General features: G+C 46.7%; 2 protein-coding genes across 2 annotated transcripts; one reads left to right on the top strand and one right to left on the bottom strand.

The window, feature by feature from the left end:
- Window positions 1–1369: 1369 nt before the first annotated feature.
- On the top strand, window positions 1370–9510 carry LOC124292566 (integumentary mucin C.1-like). The gene is made up of 4 exons (XM_046729705.1): window positions 1370–1577; window positions 7247–7401; window positions 7718–7809; window positions 7989–9510. The coding sequence occupies exons 1-4, from the start codon at window positions 1370–1372 to the stop codon at window positions 9508–9510; spliced, it is 1977 nt and encodes a 658-aa protein (XP_046585661.1).
- A 1244-nt stretch (window positions 9511–10754) lies between these two features.
- On the bottom strand, window positions 10755–21278 carry LOC124292546. The gene is made up of 6 exons (XM_046729679.1): window positions 20661–21278; window positions 18235–18375; window positions 16953–17136; window positions 13024–13178; window positions 11400–11491; window positions 10755–11201 (listed from the first exon to the last, which is right to left on the bottom strand). Exons 3-6 carry the CDS (start codon window positions 17134–17136, stop codon window positions 10958–10960), a joined length of 675 nt encoding a protein of 224 aa, XP_046585635.1. The 5' UTR covers window positions 18235–18375; window positions 20661–21278; the 3' UTR covers window positions 10755–10957.
- Window positions 21279–22037: the final 759 nt, after the last annotated feature.

Genomic DNA, 22037 nt, shown 5'->3' with positions numbered 1-22037 from the left:
GGGCTTGCTTGAATCTGGCGTGCTTGATGTGTTTTTTCACGCCTTTTGGCTTTCGGATTTCATCGTCGTTGGCTTTCTTGATGGAATACATCTTGGGTCTCAAGCCAACGTACTCGGCGATCGGCGTGCCCGCGCATTCGTCCTTCATCTTGCCGAGCACTTTTTTTGTTGACTTAGCTGTGCATAGGGTGATCTTTAGGGTAGTTTCTGGTGTCGTACAGGTGCATGTGTTTCTTCATGTCCTCGTACACGTCCACAGTGTGAATTTCCATCAGCAGAGAATCTGTGTCCGTGTACCGCACTTCACACCTGTCGCCATACTGCTTTTTCAGCTCGTTGTAGTAGAAATCGTACATCAAGTGTTTGGATAAGTCGAGGATGCTCATCCCCACATAAACGGGCCGGTTGAATTTGATGTGGCTTTTGTTCATGTGCAGCGCTGCCAAGTCATCGTCGAATATTTTGCTTCGGTTGAACGCCGGGCTGGCTATAAGTTTCCTGAGTCTTTCTTCCTCGCTGGACTAATTTCACGTTAACGCGTTTTCTCATTCGTGACTGAAAAAACGTAATTTTTAAACACGTCGATGAACCGAACTATGAAATGTCAACCATCCTTTGCATCGACCACAATAATCAGTTGAGTGAGATCGGTAGCACTTATATTACCACTTTTAGAATAAAACACTCCCGGTTTGTACATATTTGAATTGTTATATAGTATACATATCTACTTTTTCAAAATGTACGTGACGCTTCTGGGAATCACGAGTGGCGAGTCCGTTCAACTGCTGCACACGATCGATAACACGTCCGGTCAGCTCGAAGTCATGCTCTGCGATATCACCTACTACCCACTATGGACCAACATCAACTGCAGAAACAACGGGCTGTTCGTCAATAAGGCCTGCAACCAAATAATGGACGGCAATAACGGATGGCTCACTCAACGAGGAAATCTTCAAACCCCTGGGAACCAAACTCAAAATGAACCACTCAAACGGCACGGTCATGTTAGCCAACAATGCAAAAAACACTTTGAGACTCAGTCGGCCGTTGGCTAACACGCTCGGGTTGATGTCGAACGACATACCACCGGAAACCACCATGACCGGCACGAAATTACCCAATCTCGTTCTGTATCGTGAACTGTGCATTCATCTCGATCAGCTGAGCACGACCAACAACATTCAAGGCGAACGACCTTCCACACTGATGAGAGCCCTGCCGGTGAAAACGGAAAAGTACACGACATCAGAACCGAATCGTTTTCGTCGCAGCATTACAAGAAATTAATCCCAGGCAACATCACGGAATTGAAAATATCGGTTTTAGACGTTAAACATCTCAGCGCGACGCTGCACATACGGCAATGACAGTCCAGGAACACGCGTTAGCGATCTCCGACCTCCGGGACACGTGCGATTCAACGAACCTAGAGTCGACGGCAAACTATACGTCTTGCAACTGGAAAACAGCATTTACAAACGCGTGGAACTGCCGCCCTGTACTGCCGCTGGTGGTGGTGGCAACGACCTGGGCGATTTCATCGATATCGAAGGAGCGGTCAACAACACTCGGTACGACCTGATACACTACACCAAGGACGAATGGACAATAACCCCAGCCTTCCTTGGTAGGATGTTGCACCTGGACGACGTCGAGACCACATCCGTCTCCAGAAACAGCAGTACACTCTCATCTTCAACGACGACAACAAATGGGTATTAGTGCCATCCCAAATCGACTGGAATCTCAACATCACACTCGACTCTCCCCACATTTTCACGGACAACAAAGATCACTACCTGACAAAATCAATATCGCTTTCCTACTCGACAACATACATCTCATGTGTTTAAAGTGCACGTCCAAGGAATTATCCGATAACCAATTGAAACCATTTCGTAATACATTATATATAAACGAGATGAACCATCATCATCCCAACGTCACGCTAGCCGATCTCGGGGACACGCGGGGTCTCGATCTGCCCGGCGAGGAAAACGCCTTGTACGCCATGTGCTTACATGATAACGTGTACAAACGAGTCATCATCGAATCTCAATTGAACTGGATTATTAACCTGGTCCTGACCTACCCCTATCTTATCATGGATAATAATGATGGTGGCGTCTCGCTAAAAAAATATCGGGATACTGCAGGGGAGGTTTGATCCTGGAAGAAGTACGTGGATGAGCGGAGCGCCATTACCAGATCAAACGGTAGTCCCCAATGAGAAAAAAGCAGCGTTATTTTTACTAAAATATACTGATGTGGCAGACTCGTGGATCAGTATGATACAAGGTTCTACTCTTATTATCGAAATATTTCTTGGAGATGCCCCCGGAGTAGATATAAACCTTCTGCATGGGTTAAAAAAACGCTGGCATGATCGCCATCAACATAAACGTTGTCGTATTTGTATACAACCAGGAAGAACCACCACCGCAAACCAAGATATTATGATATTTCAAAAGGATTTTATTGAATTCCAGACCATTTATATATACGAAAACTTGTACTTCAGCTTAAAGTATATTCATCAAACATTGACTTAGGACCAATTAAATACTATTTTATAAAAAGAGTATATATACAGAATGGGACTGTACCCGGTCGTGGATGAAGTGGCGAAACACTGGAAACCGTAGACTGGTTTTGTTTGTGACAGATATGCGAAATCAAACAACAACTAGAACGTGAATGCGATACGGGGTCGGCACTACAGAAAAAATATCACAGGGCCGTCAATTCCGTGGACGGTGTTGACAGCGCTCTGGTTTTAGTCAGCATGGGATTAGGCGTAGCAGGTATCGGGTTATTATCCACCATTGAGGCCGCACCCGTGGTGCTAGGCATCGAAATAACAGCCGGAGTGGCAGGGTTGATGGGATTGACTTCGCAGTTCGTGTCTCACAGACTGCAACGTAAAGCATTGAAACACGATGAAATTAGAATTCTAGCCGGAGCGAAGTTAAACACGATAGACGATCATATTTCCACCTCGCTCACCAACTCTAAAATCTCCGAGGAAGAGTTTCGTTTGGTGCTATCAGAAATCGCAAAATATCACTGAATGAAACAAGAGATTCGGACCAAGTCTCGTAAATACGCCGTCATTTGCGAAGACGATAAAAAAAAAAATTCATAGAAGAAGGGAAGCAACAGGCCCGACAAGCCTTCATTACAACAACCAAACAAATCAAAGGAGATTCACAATAAACTGTTTCGAGGACATCAACATAATGTAGCCAGCCATCTCAGCGATCTGTAGGTAAATAGCCGAGCCGAGACATACACACTGCCACTCGCCCACAGCGCTCGCTCAATGGTACCGAGACGTCAGCGAGTCGATGGGGTATGATTTAGTGGAAATCAACATAACCTTGCCAGCCAGCCAGCCAGTCGGCTGTACAAGCCGAGCCGAGACACACACACTGCGACTCGCCCACAGCGCTCGCTCGGTGATACCGGACGACGACCCGTGGAGGAAATTGCCGAAAGATGCGTCTCATTCACTTTCAGACATCTGTAGCCTCGCTAGTCAGCCGGCCGTGCATCATCATAGCCGAGCCGAGAGACACACACACTTATACTCGTCCACCCTGCTCGCTCAAAGCAGAGACCATATTATATGGTCTCTGCTCACAGCAACCCCCGGGACGGTAGCGAGGTGATGACTTCCGAGACCTGCGTTTCATTCGGCTAAAAACACCTCTCGCCTCGATAATATATAACAAGTACGACAATACGTTGGATTGTTAGCCTTTCGCCATACCGACCACATGCTCACTAAAAAGTGATTATTTCCTAAACTATTTGACCGATTTTCGTGAAATTTTGCATGCACCTCGGCAGATGGTTACGCTATAGGAAAACGGCATTGGGAACACTCTCGATGACTTCATTGGATAATTAAGACTTAGTTACGACAAAAAGTTGGACATTTTGCCTTTTCCCGACCGACCCCATGCTCACTTAAAAGTCAGTATTTCAGAAACTATTTGGCCGATTTTCATCAAATTTTGCATGCACCTCAGTAGTAGTATACACAATGGGGCTACGGGTTTAGGGACTTCCCAAGGGCTCAATTTTTAAATTGACCCCTTTGTGGGGACCTGGTCCCGTAGCCCCATTGTGTATACTACTTGGCATGTTTTGATGATTATGTGTTGGAAATGATATATGTAAGGTGTGTTGATTTCATTCGGTATGTCACATTCGTGTCTTGTGTAAAATAGTAATTCCTCATTTTGCAATACCAAAAGAGTGTTTGTTTGTTGCACAGATCATGTCTGTGACTCAATATTCTGTGTACGTACTCTTCCTCCAACTCTACGTCACTGCGGGATTTCCATTCGGAGCGAGTCCTCAGGCCTGTGGTCACATGAAACCTGTAGGACATCCGGGAGTGGAAAACACCACCCCAGCTCCTTACAGGGTGCTTGTCAGTCACAACAACTACTACGATGGGCACTCTCTCAATGGTTAGACATGAAACATGTCTATATTGTATGTATTCTTGGATGAATAATGCGAGTACGTGAGATTTTAACAACAAATCTTCACTGAACAAGAGGAAACTTCTTCGTAATTCCAGAACAAAAGTGATCGCAAAAGATGAATTTGAACGTTAGTTTTATATCTTTAGCATACACAGAACGTTATACTTCACATATAGTCGTGGTCAGGAGTGAAGACGCGTTGTCTTAAAGACGTCAGTGATAGTGCTATGTATCGATTTGATCATTACGTCACGAAACAATAAGTCAATAAACCTAAGGTATTTTCACAACTTCAACACTACTTCAGGGCAAGTGAATAGCACTAGTATGATGTGTCGTATGAAGTCGTTTAACTATATATATACAAATATATACATCTTATTGATTTCAATGTGTTACTAGGTCTGTTATGAATAATAGGTCTTTGGATGTAGATCACATACACCCCCACCCCCACCCACCCCTCTCTCTCTCTCAATATATATGGTGTGTTGATTATAGATGTACCACCATCCCTGTAGATGTAGATGTACCACCATCCCTGTAGATGTACCACCAGCCCTGTAGATGTACCACAATCCCTGTAGATGTAGATGTACCACAATACCTGTAGATGTACCGTCATCCTTGTAGCTGTAGATGTACCACCATCCCCGTAGATGTACCACCACCCCTGTAGATGTAGATGTACCACCATCCCTGTAGATGTACCACCATGCCTGTAGATTTACCACCATGCCTGTAAATGTAAATGTACCTCCATCCCTGTAGATGTACCACCATCCCTGTAGATATAGATGTACCACCATGCCAGTAGATGTACTACCATGCCTGTAGATGTACCACCATCCCTGTAGATGTAGATGTACCACCATACCTGTAGATGTAGATGTACCACCATCCCTGTAGATGTACCGCCATCCTTGTAGCTGTAGATGTACCACCATCCCTGTAGATGTACCACCATGCCTGTAGATGTACCACCATCCCTGTAGATGTAGATGTACCACCATGCCTGTAGATGTAGTTGTACCACCACCATCCCTGTAGATGTACCACCATCCCTGTAGATGTAGATGTACCACCATGTAGATGTACCACCATGCCTGTAGATGTAGATGTACCACCATACCTGTAGATGTAGATGTACCACCATCCCTGTAGATGTAGATGTACCACCATACCTGTAGATGTAGATGTACCACCATCCCTGTAGATGTAGATGTACCACCATGCCTGTAGATGTAGATGTAGATGTAGATGTACCACCATACCCTGTAGATGTAGATGTACCACCACCATACCTGTAGATGTAGATGTAGATGTACCTGTAGATGGACCACCATACCTGTATGTACCACCATGCCTGTAGATGTAGATGTACCACCATGCCTGTAGATGTAGATGTACCACCATGCCTGTAGATGTAGATGTACCACCATCCTGTAGATGTAGATGTACCACCATGCCAGATGTAGATGTACCACCATGTAGATGTAGATGTACCACCATGCCTGTAGATGTAGATGTACCACCATGCCTGTAGATGTAGATGTACCACCATCCCTGTAGATGTAGATGTACCACCATACCTGTAGATGTAGATGTACCACCATCCCTGTAGATGTAGATGTACCATCTGTAGATGTAGATGTACCACCATGCCTGTAGATGTAGATGTACCACCATACCTGTATGTAGATGTACCACCATCCCTATCACCATACCTGTAGATGTAGATGTACCACCATCCCTGTAGATGTACCACCATCCCTGTAGCTGTAGATGTACCACCATCCCTGTAGATGTAGATGTACCACCATCCCTGTAGATGTACCTGTACCACCATCCCTGTAGATGTAGATGTACCACCATACCTGTAGATGTAGATGTACCACCATCCCTGTAGATGTAGATGTACCACCATCCCTGTAGATGTACCACCATACCTATGTAGATGTACCACCATACCTGTAGATGTAGATGGACCCACCATCCCTGTAGATGTACCACCATGTAGTTGTACCACCATCCCTGTAGATGTAGATGTACCACCATCCCTGTAGCTGTAGATGTACCACCATGTAGATGTACCCTGTAGATGTAGATGTACCACCATACCTGTAGTGTAGATGTAGATGTACCACCACCATGTACCTGTAGATGTAGATGTACCCACCATACCTGTAGATGTAGATGTACCACCATACCTGTAGATGTAGATGTAGATGTACCACCATACCTGTAGATGTAGATGTACCACCATACCTGTAGATGTAGATGGACCACCATACCTGTAGATGTAGATGTACCACCATACCTGTAGATGTAGATGTACCACCATACCTGTAGATGTAGATGTACCCCACCCCTGTAGATGTAGATATACCACAATTCTTGTTAATGTAGATGTACCACCATACCTGTAGATGTAGATGTACCACCATGCCTGTAGATGTAGATGTACCACCATCCCTGTAGATGTAGTTGTACCACCATACCTGTAAATGTAGATGTACCACCATGCCTGTAGATGTAGATGTACCACCATGCCTGTAGATGTAGATGTACCACCATGCCTGTAGATGTAGATGTACCACCATCCCTGGAGATGTAGTTGTACCACCATACCTGTAGATGTGTATGTGCCATCACGTATGTAGCTGTAGGCGTACCAACATATAAGATAGCCCACATAAGCAGTTTAGTTAGGTTCACAGGATATGGTGCTGCTCTTCCAGTGACTCTGATGTCGGCGGTGAGTGGTATCAAGTTCCGGGGTTTCCTACTCCAGGCACGGTGTCGGACGTGTACCAACCCAGTAATACCAGTAGGCGCATTTAGAACCATCCGGGGGCAGCCACCCGGCAGAGTGATGAACTGCTTCCACACAATTGTAAGTATAATGTTCGCTTATATAGTACGAACACCAGCAGGTACAAGAACCTGATGGTGCCACTTTACTTGCTATTTCTTTGCTCGCTTCGAGTGGTTGTTTTTTTCTTCGAAATTTAGAGTTTTTTCTCGTTGGCAATAAGACATGTTGTCCCCATTTGATTGGAAAGCCGCCGTCGTAGTCTAATGAAGAAATCTATTTCACTTCACTTTCCATTACTATAGATTGTACATGTATGTCATGTGGCAAGTGTACACGTCATGCATGAGGTTCTAGTTGACATCAGTCTACAGCGTGTTGGTTTCCGTCCTTACAGGGTGCTGCAACCCAGCTGTCCAATATACCCAAGGACAAAGTTGTGATCACTTGGACTCCTCCGGATAATTTTGACAAGGAAGTTCATATGAGGTATGGATATGAAGAGACGGAAGGAGAACAAAAATTACCCATTTTATGCAGCAAAAACATATTTCAACGGTTTGTAAGAAAACTGTACTTCTGCCTTTTTGTCAGTTCGTGCAACTTTTATTTTGTTGTTTTCTATAAAATATTGATACACCTGTCTAATGTTTCTGACTGTTTATTAGAGTAACCTTCGTGGAGTCGAGGATGTCATACTGGGCAAATGTGATATCTGAACCTATCACGAGAAGCAACGGTCCACCAACAACAACACAATCAACCACAACTGTAGCTACAACGACACAAGCAGCCACAACGACTGAAGCCACAACAAAACCAACCACAACGACTGAAGCTACAACAAAACCAACCACAACGACGGAAGCTAAAACTTCACAACTAACCACAACGACCGAGGCCACAACAAAACCAACCACGACGACCGAGGCCACAACAAAACCAACCACAACGACTGTAACAACAACTTCACAACTAACCACAACCACAACCACCGTAACTACACAACCAACCACAACGACTGAAGCTACAACTAGAACGCCAACTACAACGACTGAAGCTACAACTAGAACGCCAACCACAACGACTGAAGCTACAACTAGAACGCCAACTACAACGACTGAAGCTACAACTAGAACGCCAACCACAACGACTGAAGCTACAACTAGAACGCCAACCACAACGACTGAAGCTACAACTAGAACGCCAACTACAACGACTGAAGCTACAACAAGAACGCCAACCACAACGACTGAAGCTACAACTAGAACACCAACCACAACGACTGAAGCTACAACTAGAACGCCAACCACAACGACTGAAGCTACAACAAGAACGCCAACCACAACGACTGAAGCTACAACTAGAACGCCAACCACAACGACTGAAGCTACAACTAGAACGCCAACCACAACGACTGAAGCTACAACTAGAACGCCAACCACAACGACTGAAGCTACAACTAGAACACCAACCACAACGACTGAAGCTACAACTAGAACGCCAACCACAACGACTGAAGCTACAACAAGAACGCCAACCACAACGACTGAAGCTACAACTAGAACGCCAACCACAACGACTGAAGCTACAACTAGAACGCCAACCATAACGACTGAAGCTACAACTAGAACGCCAACCACAACGACTGAAGCTACAACTAGAACGCCAACCACAACGACTGTAGCTTCCACATCACAATCAAGAACCACAGCTGTAACTACACCACCAACCACAACGGGCACTATGCAACCAACAGCAACGATAGAAGCTACATCGACAACACCACCAACCACAAATATACCTACTACACAACCAAGAACACTGACTGAAACTACAACAGGAATGGCAACAACCACACAGCTTACAACTACAACAACTACAACGTCATCCACGGAAAAAAGATCAACAACAGCATCAACAGTTGCATATATCACAGCCGCCAGTGTATCAGTGGGCATCAACCTCGTTACCAGTTCTCTTCCGGAGGAAAGACTGAGCTTGCCAGCTGGCTCCACACAGTCTTCCCATCACCAGCATGTAAACTCCCCATGGAGTACAATACCTTACCCTGTGACTACCATGTGTTCGTCGTGTCCACAGTTTGGGTCAGCAGTGTGGATATCAGTAGCTGGTGTTGGTGTTGTGGTACTGGCGAAGTACCAGATCGTTCATTTGTTGTGGCAGTAAATCAGCGAGGAACACAATCAACACATGTACAGTCAATGTGATACCACAAAACGTGGGAAGAAGCTCCAAAGCTTGGAATGAATGAACAGATTTTGTTTTCAAGTGAAGTAGTTGTACTAAATAATATTCTGAACACTGCACACTGAACACCATGCGTATTATCTACCAAACTAATTAACAATATACAATACAATTTTTTAAATTATGTAACTGTCTGTATTTTTTATTGTCTAATCATTCTTTGCCTAAGTGGATAAAAATATGTAAAGGAGGTCGTGATAACCTCGTTGTTTTAGATCCGGCTTAGACCCGTGAAGATCCGGCTTAGAATTAATCTTCAGTAACCCATGCTTGTCGTAACAGGCGACTAACGGGATCGGGTGGCCAGGCTTGCTGACTTGGTTGACACATGTCATTCTATCACAATTGCGTACCTCAAAATATTTCTCGTGTAGCTGCTGGTGGAATATATTATACAAAGAGAAAGTTAAAGTCATCCACCTTGTCATTTAAGCATATTCTGTCACATTTTGCATCTTTATGCATGGATCTCAACCTCAGAAAAATAATGTTCACTTCTCTGGTCTCTGTTTAGTTCAGGTGGATAAATCAGCGGACAGGAATTGGATATTTGATTAGTGTGCAACGATATCGGATCATCGTAATTTAAACTTCTCTGCCATGTTTACATGTTTTCTTTTTGCTATTGATATACACAAAGACAAGTAGACAACTTCCCCATATGGGAATACATACTTTGGCATGATGTCTTATCTCCAACTTCCACGAAGATGCTATAATAGGGATTCATTTCACATATTGATTTCTCGTGAACATTTGCTTACAGTTTTGACACATTTGTCCCTAAACCGCTGGAGATGTAATAATGTCAACACTCACGGTAACAAGAATACAAGAATACCCTATGTGACAGGAAGACAATTCTCATTTGTCGTGTGGGATAGTGTTGTACACAGTTCAAAAATCAAACATTAAAAAATATTGTTTTCTTTCCTGAGACTGCAAGAATTAAAGTAAATCTTTGGAGTTTTGAGAAGCTAGGTCGTATTAATTCTACTTATTTCAAATACCTTTTTTTGAAAGTTCTCAATGGCTTCAATGAGGATTATGCCGAGTCTTTGAGATAGGGATTTTGTGGGTCCCTTGCTGGACTGACCAATAGTTGTGTTTGTATTGATGTACAGGAGACCTTTTGGAGATGTTACAGAACCTAACACATCCAATTATATCATTGTATTTATTCCTGACTGGTACAAAATGTTCAGTACTAAAATCAGGTGTCAATACTTTAAGAGGCCTTTTAAAACAAGTTATGAAATGAAAGTTTAACTTCAGTAATATTAGAGACGATTCTAATATACTTTTTTGTTTCTAATCCTGTTGGATTCCGTTTTATCGAGCTATGGTCAGTAAATGCTACACATATTTAGAATACAAAGAGCATGTACAGGAGAAGCCCTAGTGTCAGACCAAGTGACGATGTTGCAGCAGTGTAGGGCGAGGCTGACGGGCTCCATGTTGTCGTGGGTAGTGTCGGTCGTGTCGGACGTGTCGGACGTGGGCGTGTCACGGCTAGAGTAACATCAATTTCTAGTGGCACTGACATGGCGTTCATTGTCTGGGAAACAACATTTCCCCACCAAAGTGTGCTGTGTTTAACAAACGTCGCTCTGAAAATAACAAAGCACGATAAGTTGATGTTAAAGGTTTGTTTGACATAAAGATAAAGTATTCGTTGTATCTGAGGGTACTAGGGACAAAGGTGCCTGTTTCATATGTTGGTGTCTATGACCCGCAGAAGTGTGATGGTTGTTCGTATTTTGTAGATATTGCAAATGCTGGATGTAATAAATGTCCTATACTCTCACCGCATGATAACGACGTCCGTGAAGCCAGAAGGCGGCAACCACGTGAAGGTCACACTTGTCTTGGGATCTGTGGATGATGCTGTCACGGCGGCCTGCAAGTAGCAAAGTTCATTAAAATCAGGGCACTTGGTCTCCAAGTACTGAGCTGATGTAAGAAGTCCGCCTACTGACTCCATGATCGGATGTAAGGACTACGCCCACTGACTCCATGACCAGATGTAAGAACTCCGCCTACTGACTCCATGACCAGATGTAAGAACTCCGCCCACTGACTCAATGACCAGATGTAAGAACTCCGCCCACTGACTCCATGACCAGATGTAAGAACTCCGCCTACTGACTCCATGACCGGATGTAAGAACTCCGCCCACTGACTCCATGACCAGATGTAAGAACTCCGCCTACTGACTCCATGACCAGATGTAAGAACTCCGCCTACTGACTCCATGGCCGGATGTAAGAACTCCGCCTACTGACTCCATGACCAGATATAAGAACTCCGCCCACTGACTCCATGGCCGGATGTAAGAACTCCGCCCACTGACTCCATGACCAGATATAAGAACTCCGCCTACTGACTCCATGGCCGGATGTAAGAACTCCGCCTACTGACTCCTCCGCCCACTGACCAGATATAAGAACTCCGCCCACTGACTCCATGACCAGATGTAAGAACTCCGCCTACTGACTCCATGACCAGATATAAGAACTCCGCCCACTGACTCCATGACCAGATGTATAAGAACTCCGCCCACTGACTCCATGACCAGATATAAGAACTCCGCCTACTGACTCCATGACCAGATATAAGAACTCCGCCTACTGACTCCATGACCAGATATAAGAACTCCGCCTACTGACTCCATGACCAGATGTAAGAACTCCGCCCACTGACTCCATGACCAGATATAAGAACTCCGCCTACTGACTCCATGACCAGATATAAGAACTCCGCCCACTGACTCCATGACCAGATATAAGAACTCCGCCTACTGACTCCCTGACCAGATATAAGAACTCCGCCCACTGACTCCATGACCAGATATAAGAACTCCGCCCACTGACTCCCTGAGCCCTGAGGAACCTATCATGTATAAACGTCCAGTAAACCAAGCAAACCGTAGGTTCGAGAGAGGGTGTTGGTGGGTGTTGGTGACAAAAGCTAAGGTATAGAAACTGTACTTGGACGCATAAATAATATACAATGCGTTAAGAGATCGTTGTTTAAAGTCTCAGAGAGCAATGTCACTGACGCATCACGTAAGTGTTCGAGTCTGGACAAGATAAACCAGTTTTCAACAGCTGGGGCATTATGACTCACAGTGAGCCAAGTGACAAAGCATGACCATGTGTGTATCTTAGCGGGGCGGTGAGGTAGCCTAGTGGTTAAAGCGTTGGCTCGTCACGCCGAAGATCCGGGTTCGATTCCCCACATGGGCACAATGTGTGAAGCCCATTTTTTTGCTGTCCCCCGCCGTGATATTGCTGGAATATTGCTAACAGCGGCGTAAAATTAAACTCAGTCGGTCAGTCAGTGTATCTTAGCCGTCCCTCACGACAAACAGATGGCTGAGAATCTGTTTGAAGGCCCACGTGTCTTGACAAGAGAACATTTTGCATTTACCATTGTATTGTAACAGGCGAGTATCTCGCTGGGTGGCTGTCCGGTAGGGATGGTGAAGGTTCCAACAGGCACCGTCAGATTAGAACAGGTGAGACATCTAGCTTGTAGAAAATAGTCCACGAACGTGGTCGAAGCGTCCGTGGAGGAAAGTACCACTGAAAATATAACATTGACATTCAGAGGATGTCGACATAAGTATGGTGGTGTTTATTGGGTCAGTAGTGATATTACGCCACATCAGTGTGTAATTGATCACAACTGGACCAGACAAACCAACCAATAAAAGTCACCAACTATGTATTACCCCGACTATGTATCATCCAGGTAACAAAGGCTGACTGGCTGATAGCTGGCTTGTATGAAAAGCATGAGGCTGTGGGCATGGTCTGACCATGAATCCCCAGAGGGAGATGGGCTTGATACACTCCTTCTGTCCACAAACCTCCACAATGAGACAAGTACCAGTTACTCTGTCCTCAAAAGCCCACAGTGAAGAAAGAATGAGGTATTGGGGGCCCACCCTTTCCACAACCCTTCACATGGATTCTGGCATGAGGTAGTGAGGACCTACTCTGTCCACGAATCTCTGCAGGGTGGCAAAACAGAAGGTACTGGGGGCAGACTGTCCACGGATTGCTACAGGGAGGCAAATCATGAGGTACTAGGGGCAGACTGTCCATGGATTGCTACAGGGAGGCAAAACAGGAGGTACTGGGGACAGACTGTCATTGGATTTCTTCAGGGAGGCAAAACAGGAGGTACTGGGGCAGACTGTCCACGGATTCCTACAGGGAGGCAAATCATGACGTACTGGGGGCAGACTGTCCACGGATTCCTATAGGGAGGCAAATCATGAGGTACTGGGGACAGACTGTCATTGGATTTCTTCAGGGAGGCAAAACAGGAGGTACTGGGGCAGACTGTCTACGGATTCCTACAGGGAGGCAAATCATGAGGTACTGGGGGCAGACTGTCCATGGATTCCTACAGGGAGGCAAAACAGGAGGTACTGGGGGCAGATTGTCCACGGATTGCTACAGGGAGGCAAATCATGAGGTACTAGGGGCAGACTGTCCATGGATTGCTACAGGGAGGCAAATTATGAAGTACTGGGGGCAGACTGTCCACGGGTTCCTACAGGGAGGCAGAGCAAGGTACTGGGGCAGACTGGGGAGGCAAATCAGGCAAAACATGAGGTACTAGGGGCAGACTGTCCATGGATTGCTACAGGGAGGCAAATTATGAAGTACTGGGGGCAGACTGTCCACGGGTTCCTACAGGGAGGCAGAGCAGGAGGCAATGGGGGCAGACTGTCCACGGATTGCTACAGGGAGGCAAAACAGGAGGTACTGGGGCAGACTGTCCACGGATTGCTACAGGGAGGCAGAGCAGGAGGTACTGGGGGCAGACTGTCCACGGATTTCTTCAGGGAGGCAAAACAGGAGGTACTGGGGCAGACTGTCCACGGATTCCTACAGGGAGGCAAATCATGACGTACTGGGGGCAGACTGTCCATGGATTCCTACAGGGAGGCAAATCATGACGTACTGGGGGCAGACTGTCCACGGATTGCTACAGGGAGGCAAATCATGAGGTACTAGGGGCAGACTGTCCATGGATTTCTACAGGGAGGCAAATCATGAGGTAATGGTGGCAGACTGTCGACGGGTTCCTACAGGAGGCAAACAGGAGGTACTGGGGCAGACTGTCCACGGATTGCTACAGGGAGGCAAAACAGGAGGTACTGGGGGCAGACTGTCCACGGATTGCTACAGGGAGGCAAATCATGAAGTACTGGGGGCTGACTGTCAACGGGTTCCTACAAGGAGGCAGAGCAGGAGGTACTGGGGGCAGACTGTCCACGGATTGCTACAGGGAGGCAAATTATGAAGTACTGGGGGCAGACTGTCCACGGGTTCCTACAGGGAGGCAGAGCAGGAGGTAATGGGGGCAGACTGTCCACGGATTGCTACAGGGAGGCAAAACAGGAGGTACTGGGGCAGACTGTCCACGGATTGCTACAGGGAGGCAGAGCAGGAGGTACTGGGGGGACAGACTGTCCACGGATTTCTTCATGGAGGCAAAACAGGAGGTACTGGGGCAGACTGTCCACGGATTCCTACAGGGAGGCAAATCATGACGTACTGGGGGCAGACTGTCCATGGATTCCTACAGGGAGGCAAATCATGACGTACTGGGGGCAGACTGTCCACGGATTGCTACAGGGAGGCAAATCATGAGGTACTAGGGGCAGACTGTCCATGGATTGCTACAGGGAGGCAAATCATGAGGTACTGGGGGCAGACTGTCGACGGGTTCCTACAGGAGGCAAACAGGAGGTACTGGGGCAGACTGTCCACGGATTGCTACAGGGAGGCAAAACAGGAGGTACTGGGGGCAGACTGTCCACGGATTGCTACAGGGAGGCAAATCATGAAGTACTGGGGGCTGACTGTCTACGGGTTCCTACAGGGAGGCAGAGCAGGAGGTAATGGGGGCAGACTGTCCACGGATTGCTACAGCAGGCAAACAGGAGGTACTGGGACAGACTGTCCACGGGTTCCTACAGGGAGGCAGAGCAGGAGGTACTAGGGAGGGAATGTCCACGGGTTCCTACAGGGAGGCAATTCATGAGGTACTGGGGGGCAGACTGTTCATGGATTGCTACAGGGAGGCAAATCATGAGGTACTGGGGGAAGACTGCCCACGGATTGCTACAGGGAGCCAAATCATAAGGTACTAGGGGCAGACTGTCCACGGATTGCTACAGGGAGGCAAATTATGAAGTACTGGGGGCAGACTGTCTACGGGTTCCTACAGGGAGGCAGAGCAGGAGGTAATGGGGGCAGACTGTCCACGGATTGCTACAGGGAGGCAAATTATGAAGTACTGGGGGCAGACTGTCCACGGGTTCCTACAGGGAGGCAGAGCAGGAGGTAATGGGGGCAGACTGTCCACGGATTGCTACAGGGAGGCAAATCATGAAGTACTGGGGGCAGACTGTCCACGGGTTCCTACAGGGAGGCAGAGCAGGAGGTACTGGGGCAGGCTGTCCACGGATTCCTACAAGGAGGCAGAGCAGGAGGTACTGGGGGCAGACTGTCCACGGATTCCTACAGGAGGCAAACAGGAGGTACTGGGGCAGACTGTCTACGGATTGCTACAGGGAGGCAAATTATGAAGTACTGGGGGCAGACTGTCCACGGGTTCCTACAGGGAGGCAGAGCAGGAGGTACTGGGGGCAGACTGTCCACGGATTGCTACAGGAGGCAAACAGGAGGTACTGGGACAGACTGTCCACGGATTGCTACAGGGAGGTAAATCATGAAGTACTAGGGGCAGACTGTCCACGGATTGCTACAGGGACGCAGAGCATGAGGTACTGTCCACAAACCTACACATGATGCGGGTATGAGGTACTGAATCCTCCTACCGTGTCCAGCAACCTCCACACTGTTGCAAGCAAAAGTTACCGCGAGTACTCTGACAAGAATGCCTTTAGGGACATAGTATATACTGGAGATTTATGCTGGCCATTGATTCCCACAGGGACATAAGCTGTGATCTACACTGACCAAAGTCATGATAAAAAACAAGTACAAGGTACTGAGGACCTACTCTTATCACGGATCAAAGTATACAAAGTAGAATCAATAAGCAGCAGTAAGTGCAAAGTATCTATTCTAACATCAGCTGATGCGAAGAAACTGGTGTTGTAAACTCGATTGGTGAAAACATACTCCTAATCCTTATGCAACATGCCTGTGTGGTCTCCAATGGCCTACTTCCTGGCACTCATGTCTGATACACATCTCTCATCATACCATTACTTTCCCAACTGCCTCTATAAGCACATCTGTTACTCTTTACTTTAGCCATCATCTAATGTTTGACAGCTGCTATAAGAACGTTGTACTTTAAAGTAAAACCATTAACGGGTTCGCCATCTTCATATTCCGTGGTTGAAACTGTGACACGGTAGGGTTGTAAGGAGGTCTGTTCAACTGATGTCAGGTCAGATGGAACCATGTCTATACAGTTTCTCAGGTGGAACACATTTGCTCTCGTGTTGAGGATGAGGACGCTGATTCCGACGATTATACAAGGGTTCATCTAGGACAGAAATATGTTTTCGCAGTTATCACATTTGAAGATCACTGTGTGGAGCTGAAAACGATATCAACATGGACACAATAAAAATCAAGTTAATCTTAGAAATTGAGACTAACATTGATATCTTGAAACGACATATATATGAAACAACGACGGTATATTTCATATAATTGTGTTTGCGTATCTTTCTTGACTTCAGAATAAGACATTAAAGTTGGTTTGTTCAATGTCAGATTGTGGATTGGTCCTCATTCGTTGGGTTAAGGAAACCGAACATCTTCTCATTATTATAAGAATGCTTTGAGAAATAAGATTGTTCATTGAACTTGTGTAATACAGGGTTTTTTATGATCGTGGCGAGATTCTTATTTCCCTTTCATCACGTCACCCAACCTTTCACGAATAGAACAGGTACACTGTGGTCTTGACGGTGGGGCCAGAGGGGAGAAGGTTGCGGGGACGTGAGTTGTGGAGTTAGCCAGTACATACTCTCTAGCCCCAACATACTTCACTGCTGAGCAGGAATGCCTAAATATGTGTCAAAGGACATGATGGTGCTGGGGTCTATTTTCAACTATCTTATTCACTATATGTCTATTTTGCAAGTGAGCTTCCAATAGAAGAATATCACACAGATAATGACACGACACGAAATGCGTGTGCGTGTGTGAGTGAGTGAGTGAATGTAATATATCCTTTGGCTTGATGTACCATATTTGTACCATTCTTCTCCATAGTAGTATTTTTCACGTATCAGTAGAGATCGATGTCTATTCTCTTTTAATCAGTAATGGTTATTTATGGAGGGATATATGTTTTATTTACATATGTTTTATTGACATATATCAAAAGCAGTGTTTCTTATCTTTTAATGCTAACCCTTCGATTTAACTGAAAGGCTGCTAATTCGTGGCTAAGACCAACTCACGAGCCCGCTCTTTCGTTTTGCCTTCACTTTTGGAAATATGTTCAAAAACAATCTACCCTCAAGGAGGAATCCCAGTGTGCCTGGATTGTTGCAAGTTCCGAAACTGTAACACTATACTGTGTATAATATCTCCGTACATCATGGAAGGCAATATTTCATTTACTACATACCTCGGATAGTTACAGCAGCAGCAGCAGAATGCAGTCTGTGGTAGGACGTTAGTCGGTGGTGACACATGCGGTCAGAGTGATCATGTCGTTAATTGGAAGCCCTGCTCACGTGGGGATGATGTTACCATAGCAATGGTGTATCTATTTGTCATCAACAAGTTGCATCATTATGTTTGCCCTCAACTACAAACACACTCATACGCATGCATGCACGGACGCACACACACGCACCCAAACACATGCAAACTAAGTAAAATGCATATACAGGTGGTTCAATGTCGAATTCATGGCACGATCCTTATTATGGGCTGGTGTTTAGTTCGCGGAATAAAACGCCCAATGCAAATTTTGTACACGCCAGGTAATATATTAACACGTTTTAACACCAATAAGCTACGGGACTCAGACAAATAACATTTTTGTTATCCTCCGAGTCAAAGTGACATGCTGCAGGGTAACACGGATACCCGCCCAGGCTCAGTTCTTGTTTCAGCGCCAATATGGAGCGAGGCAGGGTAACATGGATACCCGCCCAGGCGCAGTTCTTGTTTCAGCGCCCATGTCGAGCCAGGCAGGGTAACATGGATAACCGCCCAGGTGGAGTTCTTGTTTCAGCGCCCATGTCGAGCCAGGTAGGGTGACATGGATAACCGCCCAGGCGCAGTTCTTGTTTCAGCGCCCATGTCGAGGCAGGCAGGGTGACATGGATACCCGCCCAGGCGCAGTTCTTGTTTCAGCGCCCATGTCGAGCCAGGTAGGGTGACATGGATAACCGCCCAGGCGCAGTTCTTGTTTCAGCGCCCATGTCGAGCCAGGCAGGGTGACATGGATACCCGTCCAGGCGCAGTTCTTGTTTCAGCGCCCATGTCGAGGAAGGCAGGGTGACATGGATAACCGCCCAGGCGCAGTTCTTGTTTCAGCGCCCATGTCGAGGCAGGCAGGGTGACATGGATACCCGTCCAGGCGCAGTTCAGCGCCCATGTCGAGCCAGGCAGGCGCCCATGTCGAGGCAGGCAGGGGTGACATGGATACCCGCCCAGGCGCAGTTCTTGTTTCAGCGCCCATGGATGACCCGCCCAGGCGCAGTTCTTGTTTCAGCGCCCATGTCGAGGAAGGCAGGGTGACATGGATACCCGCCCAGGCGCAGTTCTTGTTTCAGCGCCCATGTCGAGCCAGGCAGGGTGACATGGATACCCGCCTAGGCGCAGTTCTTGTTTCAGCGCCCATGTCGAGGCAGGCAGGGTGACATGGATGACGCATTCTTGGATAGCCAGGCAGGGTGACATGGATACCCGTCCAGGCGCAGTTCTTGTTTCAGCGCCCATGTCGATGTCGAGGCAAGGCAGGGTGACATGGATACCCGCCCAGGCGCAGTTCTTGTTTCAGCGCCCATGTCGAGCCAGGTAGGGTGACATGGATACCCGTCCAGGCGCAGTTCTTGTTTCAGCGCCCATGTCGAGGACAGGCAGGGTGACATGGATACCCGCCCAGGCGCAGTTCTTGTTTCAGCGCCCATGTCGAGCCAGGCAGGGTGACATGGATACCCGCCCAGGCGCAGTTCTTGTTTCAGCGCCCATGTCGAGCCAGGCAGGGTGACATGGATAACCGCCCAGGCGCAGTTCTTGTTTCAGCGCCCATGTCGAGGCAGGCAGGGTGACATGGATAACCGCCCAGGCGCAGTTCTTGTTTCAGCGCCCATGTCGAGGCAGGCAGGGTGACATGGATACCCGCCCAGGCGCAGTTCTTGTTTCAGCGCCCATGTCGAGCCAGGCAGGGTGACATGGATACCCGCCCAGGCGCAGTTCTTGTTTCAGCGCCCATGTCGAGGCAGGCAGGGTGACATGGATACCCGCCCAGGCGCAGTTGTTGTTTCAGCGCCCATGTCGAGCCAGGCAGGGTGACATGGATACCCGCCCAGGCGCAGTTCTTGTTTCAGCGCCCATGTCGAGGCAGGCAGGGTGACATGGATACCCGCCTAGGCGCAGTTCTTGTTTCAGCGCCCATGTCGAGCCAGGCAGGGTGACATGGATACCCGCCCAGGCGCAGTTCCTGTTTCAGCGCCCATGTCGAGGCAGGCAGGGTGACATGGATAACCGCCCAGGCGCAGTTGTTGTTTCAGCGCCCACGTGGGGCCAGGCAGGGTGGCAACAAGTACCGTCTTTTAACGCCTTTGTTCTACCGACCTTCCTCTCTCCATCATTTATTTCTGATCACTGTGTAAGAAAATGTAGGGACATACAGTTAAATTTTTACGATACATTGTGATACAATAAAACGTAGCCACCAAACAATATTATATATCTGAACATAGTTCAATAGATTAATCGCTTTGGGGAAACTATATCCAAACCGTTTGACAGGACGATATGTGTAAACGTCCTGTGTCCGCTCTATGGCTTTCCAACGGGTTATTCAGGCATACTAACCTCCGGGACAAACAAAAGCATACACCATTTTGAATATTTGTATTTTAAACAAATGTTCTCAAAACATTACTGAACAGTCGTTGAACCACTGGAAACCTAAAGCCCCAAACACGTATACTATATCAACGTCAAAATATCCCCCTCGGAAAGCCATTCGTTGTTTGCTTCATCAATCATGGGTGTGTGATACTTTCTTTATCTAGGCAGTTTACACAACACTAGGATACATCCGGATGTTCTTTATTCTTCAGACGTGGCCCAAGGCAACTGAGACCGAGAAGAGCCTGAGAGACATATTGAAATCCTTTTAAAACATGCAGTCATACATGAATGCTCCGACCCTACCCATTTTCAGCATATTAAACACTACATGCTCGAACATGTTTATTATACATAGTGCTCGTGCAACACGACTTCTGAAAGGATTATCTGTTGATGTGAGTTTATCAACGTCGCCTTTTCAACCACAAGTCATGATCAATGATGCTGAAATTCTGCATTGTTGATCCGAGAAATAGTATCTCCCACACTTGTTCAAATGCACTCCAGTTCTCCAGACATGGGTTTTTATCAGACACGACAATCAGAGAATGAACGTTGTTCTTCAGAACCCAAAGCTTGTCAGCTGACCAAACCGGCTTGTCTGGCTTGCTGGTGGTTAATGCATGTATATTGTATAGCAGATGCGGAGATCCTTGATCAGGATGCCATTACTGGATTGTTGGGTACAGACTCGGTTATCTACTTGTCGCTTTGATTGAAATACGGCTGAGTATATTGTTCGTTAAACAACAAATAAACAAAAATATATGAAATGAGGTGCGTGGAGCGGGGATGCATCGTTCTCATTTTAATAACCGTTTTGTTTTCGTTCGCATGTCGTTCTCAAGACAGTACCGTGACGTCAGAAAACTCGTTTTTAATCACATTGTGTAAATTATTATTATTATAGGATCTTTATATAGTGCACATATGTATCTAATAGATGCTCAAGGCGCTGACATTTTCTCCCTCGATCACTGGATGTCAATCTCAACGGCACATCGTATTATCAATCTCAACTCCCTGGGGAGTATTCAAATCTTGCAGCCACTAGGCGCACCGAGTTATTGCGGTTTTCTCATCCTTACGAGGTACCCATTCACAGCTGGGTGGACTGGGACACATAGTGGTTACAGTGTTCGCTCGTCACGCCGAGACCCGGGTTCGATTCCCCACATGGGTACAATATTGCTAAAAGCTAAAAGCGGCATAAAATTAAACTCACTCACTCACTGTTACACAGCTGGGTCTTTGTGACATTTCACACAAGTGGATAACTATATTAGGAGAGATTCGCCCCAACAGACCACAGGTAGTTATTTATTGCTGTTTTGT

This window comes from Haliotis rubra, unplaced genomic scaffold (genome assembly GCF_003918875.1).
Source record: "Haliotis rubra isolate DU_JTF1 unplaced genomic scaffold, ASM391887v1 Scf52, whole genome shotgun sequence".
NCBI classification, from domain to species: domain Eukaryota; kingdom Metazoa; phylum Mollusca; class Gastropoda; order Lepetellida; family Haliotidae; genus Haliotis; species Haliotis rubra.
This window is presented reverse-complemented; position numbering and strand designations above follow the sequence as displayed.

Excerpts from the sequence above, each read along its gene's own strand:
- LOC124292566 (XM_046729705.1), top strand. The coding sequence starts at position 1,370 with ATGACAGTCCAGGAACACGCGTTAGCGATCTCCGACCTCCGGGACACG. Across the intron at positions 7,402-7,717 it reads TGAACTGCTTCCACACAATT|GGTGCTGCAACCCAGCTGTC; the intron begins GTAAGTATAATG and ends CCGTCCTTACAG. Across the intron at positions 7,810-7,988 it reads GACAAGGAAGTTCATATGAG|AGTAACCTTCGTGGAGTCGA; the intron begins GTATGGATATGA and ends ACTGTTTATTAG.
- LOC124292546 (XM_046729679.1), bottom strand. The coding sequence starts at position 17,136 with ATGAACCCTTGTATAATCGTCGGAATCAGCGTCCTCATCCTCAACACG. Across the intron at positions 11,492-13,023 it reads TCGCCTGTTACAATACAATG|GCCGCCGTGACAGCATCATC; the intron begins GTAAATGCAAAA and ends TGCTACTTGCAG. Across the intron at positions 11,202-11,399 it reads ACGGACGTCGTTATCATGCG|AGCGACGTTTGTTAAACACA; the intron begins GTGAGAGTATAG and ends TGTTATTTTCAG.